Source organism: Pteropus alecto, unplaced genomic scaffold (genome assembly GCF_000325575.1).
Source record: "Pteropus alecto unplaced genomic scaffold, ASM32557v1 scaffold101, whole genome shotgun sequence".
NCBI classification, from domain to species: domain Eukaryota; kingdom Metazoa; phylum Chordata; class Mammalia; order Chiroptera; family Pteropodidae; genus Pteropus; species Pteropus alecto.
In genome coordinates this window covers 8,659,524-8,664,452 of record NW_006432945.1, presented here as the reverse complement: position 1 = coordinate 8,664,452, position 4,929 = coordinate 8,659,524, and the positions used below count along the sequence as shown (strand labels likewise).

The following is a 4,929-nucleotide window of genomic DNA, read 5'->3' as shown; positions in this document are numbered from 1 at the left end:
AGTGATGACAAAATAACAATCCACATTTTGTTCACCCATTAGGAGCTCAAAGGAGCAGCAGCAGCAGCTCCTGACTGCAAAGCTCCCGAGGAGAGTAGAGGCTGCTCGTATGAGATATGGGTGCGTATCACGGAGTCTCAGAGCACTAAGCATGGGGCTTCGAGGCGGGTCGCTTCCGACTCACGTTCTTCCCACTCATCCCGCAAACCTGGGGATATACACGAATGGCTACAGGCCAGCAAGGACCGATGCCTGCAGGTGAAGATGAGGGCCACTGGCACACGCGGCCATGAAGAACCCGTGTCCCCGTGGTCAGTTCTTCTGTTTACTTAACTAAGCTCTCGCATTCCTATTTATATTTTGGGTTATCACAATCGGCATGTTTGAAAGTTTAACATGCATGTTGAAAAGTCTCACACATTTTATTTTCCTAAGGGCCAGACACTTGAATAGTTATCCGGTGCGGAGAATCCAGTGAGAACTTATGCTGATGTCTCTTTTACTTTTAACCAGAGATTGGCGAACTACAGCCTGTAAGATGCCCGTTTGTGCAAATAAAGTTTTATGAGAACACAACAACCCCCATCTGTGTACATATTGTCCGAAGCTACTTTCAACCACATGGGAAAAATTGGATGGTTGCAACACAGACCATATGACCCTGAAAGCCAATAATATTTACTTTCTGACCCTGGACAAAATAAGTTTGGTGACCTCTGACCTTTAGCCATGGCAACCCCTCGCATGGAGGGCAAAGGTAAATGGAGAAATTTGGTATAATAAGATCAGGACTTAAGAATGACTTATAAAAGGGGACTGCCAGGCCACATTGGGAACAACCTTCTGCGGAGATGGTCCTAGAAGATGTCGCACCCCATGTGAAATGGAGGTCCCTCTAGCCTGGCTTCCCATTTCTCCTTTTCACAAATCCTAAGCAGAGACACTGGAGGGTCATCCATTTCTATCTCTTCCTTTTACTTGAAATGGGTTTTTATCCCCAGGGTAATTGTCCACAGAAATCTAACAAATGACTGGCCGGGCTGGTATTATATTCGGTGAGGACAGACGTCTGTGTTCCACAGCCCTTCTCCGAGGAAGGAGACTTTGAAGGCTGGAACACCCAAGTTCCCAGAAACACCGCCTCTCCTGCAGAGAACTGGGCCCGCGTGTCCCCGCCTCAGCCGGGCACATCGCGAGGCCATCGACTGCGTGGCATTGCGAAACGATGACCGTAGCCATCCTCTCTCCCGCGGCAGTGAGCATCTGGTGTCCGTTCACTCTGACAAATCGCAGGGTGCTCTGACACCAAGGCCGTGCAAGCAACTGCTCAAGGGCCCTCCAGTCATCCCATTCCGTGAATTCAAGGAAAGGGGGTGCTCGGGCTGTACCGCAGGCCGAAACCTCGGTGCCTCGAAACCATCTGTCACTGAACAGGCAGGTCAGTCCTCCTGAACAGCAATTAAGAGGATTTCCAAAAACGGGCCGGTCCATGCAAGCCACCTACCAGGGTTTTCAGCGGGGCCCAGGAGAAAGGGTGCTACTTGTTACCAAGACAACAATGATTCTCCCAAATAGTTTGTAAAAACCTTCCACAAAATATTCTTTTGGACAACATGGTTTTGATTTTCCATCTTGTCTAGCTGAGATTTGAGTTATAACCTTTTAGTTAGGTCTGAAATAATGGAAGCAGGAGCAACAATCAGAGGTTAAGTCTACTTAAAAAAAAAAAAAAAATGCCGGTCCTCATCTTCCGTCCTTGCCCGAGTAGCTCACAGAGGTCCCTAGTTAGTTCAGTAGACGCTCATGCACGTAAGCCCCACCGGTCAGTGGGAGCACTTGGCACTAAGGTAGGTCCTACTTGCAAGGCCATAACTTTGCAAGAAGCACCCAGGGAAGGACAGCACAGTGCACACAAAAAGCCTGGGGGACGGAAGCGAGGGGCTCACCCCTGGGAGGCTCAAACAGCAGGGGAGGTGGGAAGGTGGAGATTGCAGAGGGGCAGGCGCAAGAAGACAGGTGGGCATCAGTTACCTGCGTGGCATCAGTAAGGCGGCCATACAGGCACCGGCTTACGGTTAACCCTCCGGCAGGTGTGTAGGCACGTCAGGGCGAGAGATAAGACTGTGGGGGCACCGGGGTTTACCCTTTCACGTCCTCTCACCTAAAATCAAAGAATCTGCTGTGAGAGAGGGCCGGCCTCCCTTATCCTACTGTGCTACAAATCCTAGTCAATGGCTTTCTGCCAGCGGAATACCTCCCCCCACATACCCCATTCCCCCAAAACGTCTGCTCATCCTGAGCCAGGGAAACCAATCAAAGATGGACAAGGACAAATTATTGGATGGGTTCACATGGCTGCCTGTTGGTCAGGAGTTTCCACTTCCCCAACGACTGGCCACCAACCATAAAGTGGGACACGTGCCCCAGGGGAGAAAGGCATGGGCCTGGTGAGCCAAAAATTACTGTTCTCTTTGTCTTACTTGTGTGGGGCCCAAGTGACCAGCCAGCCAGGGGTGAGGGTGGGTGAGTCAGGGCAGCGCTTGCTCCAGAACCATTTGATTGGCCGCTGTTCTGATTCTCACTTCCCTCCAAGGTTGGAACCTGTCTCAGAGGTGGGAGTGCATTAGCGTTGGGAGGGCATGACGGGAGGAAGGTGGGATCACTCCAAGGCAGGCTTGCCAGGCACTGACACCACACCGGCCTGCTCCTCTGCAGGGATCACCCACAGAGGCTGAAGATGAGAGTATGTGAGTCACTCTTTCTTGCCCACAGGGAAGCCACCTGACCTTCCTCAGCCGGGACTGGCCCGCTTCTGACCCAAGGCAGGAAGGACTTCAGGGAAAGGGGATATAGAGGTCGAGGGCTGATCCGCTGATAATCTCTCTCCTGAGGGCCCATTCTCGGCTACAAAACCTTTGTTTCCACAGAAGAGAACTGATAGGAAGAAACACGTGAAGACAGCAGCCTATCCATAAAGGGATCCCCCTGGGGAACCCTGACACCAAACATAGAATCCATTTGGAAAGAAACCTAATTTAGATAGATAAGGCTCCTACAAGATTCATTTAAATTATTTTGATACTATCTGGAATGTTTCACAAAGACTTTTTAAAATACCTTCTCTGATATTGCCATGATTAATAAAATAAAAAGATTTCTTTGTTAAAAAAAAAAAAAAAAAAAATGAGGTAGACTTCACTTAAGGCTCACCCCCAGGCCACCGACGTGGGCTGCGCCCCTGACAGCTGGACCATTTCCTTCTTCTCCCAACCCTGCATATACCTGCTGGCTCAGAAGTCAGGAAATCCAAGCTCCTTACAGCTTTAGGGGTCTCTAGAGATCATGACTTGGGGCATCTAAGCCTCGTCTTCTCTGCCTTCTGGGATATAGCCCCAGATGACGGGCATGCCCATGCCGGACGCCTTCATTATCCTGGAGCTGAGTGGAACAGGGGACTTCCACCCACGGGGACAGCAGGCAAGGTCGTTTGGGGCAGGTATCACCAGGCCTCCTGTCACTGCCTCGTCACTCTTCCCATCCCCACTGCTAGCCCACACTGGCTTGCCGGAGATGCCGAGATGCCTGCTTCTCTCCTACATCCAGCGCTGCCCACCAGTGCCCCTCAGACGTTCCGCCACCCCTTGGATTAGCTTCGCCTCGGAGCCCATGGAAGAAGAGTCTGCAGGGTTCTCTGACCCCGGCTTCCTCATTCATCCCAGTACCCTGGGGTTCTTACTCCATTCGGCCCTTGACTTTTGGGGGACAGAGTTCAGGGTTACCCAGAGCCCAGGAAGGCCAAGGGTGTGATCGTACCCACAGCACATGTGCCCTCCTTGGTGGACATCAAGTTATAGGTGACTCTACAGGATGGGACGTAATGGAAACAGGATACTCAAGGAAAAATAAAAGGCTAAAAGCAAAGAGCAGTGATTTATAAAGAGGGGAAGAGAGACTAAGAGCCTCAGTAAGGAGAAAGCAATCAATATGGAGAGGCAGGTTAATTAAATATGGATAATGCAATCAGCCCACACGGGCACCCGGAGAGAAACGAGAAAAGCAAAAGCCATACTCACTGTCTTTGACCAGTCCTCATGGCCTGCGGGTCTCTGCCAACAGGAGAGTCAGAGAGGCTGCGGGGTAAGGAGCTCTGGGGAAAGAGCAGAGCTTTCTTTTAGCAGTCAAATCCTTGGCGGGTGAAGGGCATGTGTGCATGAACACGCAGGCACACGCGCGCACGCACACACATCTACACACGCATGCATGCACAATACGCCTCCCACCACTGGAGCCGGGCGGCAAGCGCCCGATGGGGAAGCTCCTCTCCCTGCTCGTTCCAGCCAGTAAATACTGAAGCAGTCCACACCCAGCGGGCGGCGGCTCAGCCGCGGGGCATGGTCTGCACACCCATCCTCATCGGCAGGATGCAGGAGGTGTCCCTGAGCAGAACTCGCCTGGCACTCCTCCCGCACCTTCTTCCTCGGCTTCACTAAGCCGCTTCCCTGGTTCTTTGGCTGCAGCTCAGGGAGAAGTCCCCACAGCCCAAAGCTGCCTCCCTCTGCACCCAGAGGCTGTGCAGGGGGCAGCGAAGCTGTAGGTATTAACTCTTTGCAGCCACCGATGTGCTGAAAATTGAGTGTCCAGAGGTCCGTCTTCTAATGAGCTCTTCTGCTGGCTGAAGGCTGGTTGCTGCTTAGGGAGCAGGGAGCATAAAGATCTTGCCCCAGACAGCTGCTGACAGCAGGAGCCAAGCTGAATCAAATCTCCTAATGAGCCGGGAGGAGGGGGGCTGTCTTGCTGGGTGTGATGTGATGTGATAAATGCAGAGAGCAAGAAAGCTACCGGGCAGGTCACACATCTAAATTCCACCCCCTTCCTCCCAATTTCCATTGTGCTGCACTACCAAGCCAAACCGCACAGCCCTGAAATTAA

At 52.0% G+C, this 4,929-nt stretch overlaps 1 protein-coding gene across 3 annotated transcripts in view; it reads right to left on the bottom strand.

Moving 5' to 3' along the window:
• The window catches only part of RGS8 (regulator of G protein signaling 8), a 22,213-nt gene that overhangs the window by 16,857 nt on the left and 427 nt on the right, over positions 1-4,929 (bottom strand). Inside the window, exons 1-3 of one of the 3 annotated variants that reach the window (XM_006907760.1) lie at positions 4,274-4,347; positions 4,074-4,147; positions 2,032-2,161 (exon numbers count right to left, since the gene is read on the bottom strand). In XM_006907760.1, coding sequence (XP_006907822.1) covers positions 2,032-2,057 — 26 coding nt within the window. In that variant the 5' untranslated portion in view covers positions 2,058-2,161; positions 4,074-4,147; positions 4,274-4,347. Of the gene's footprint in view, positions 1-2,031; positions 2,162-4,073; positions 4,148-4,273; positions 4,348-4,929 lie in introns of those variants that run through there. The other 2 variants (XM_006907759.2, XM_006907758.2) reach the window with 2 other exon arrangements.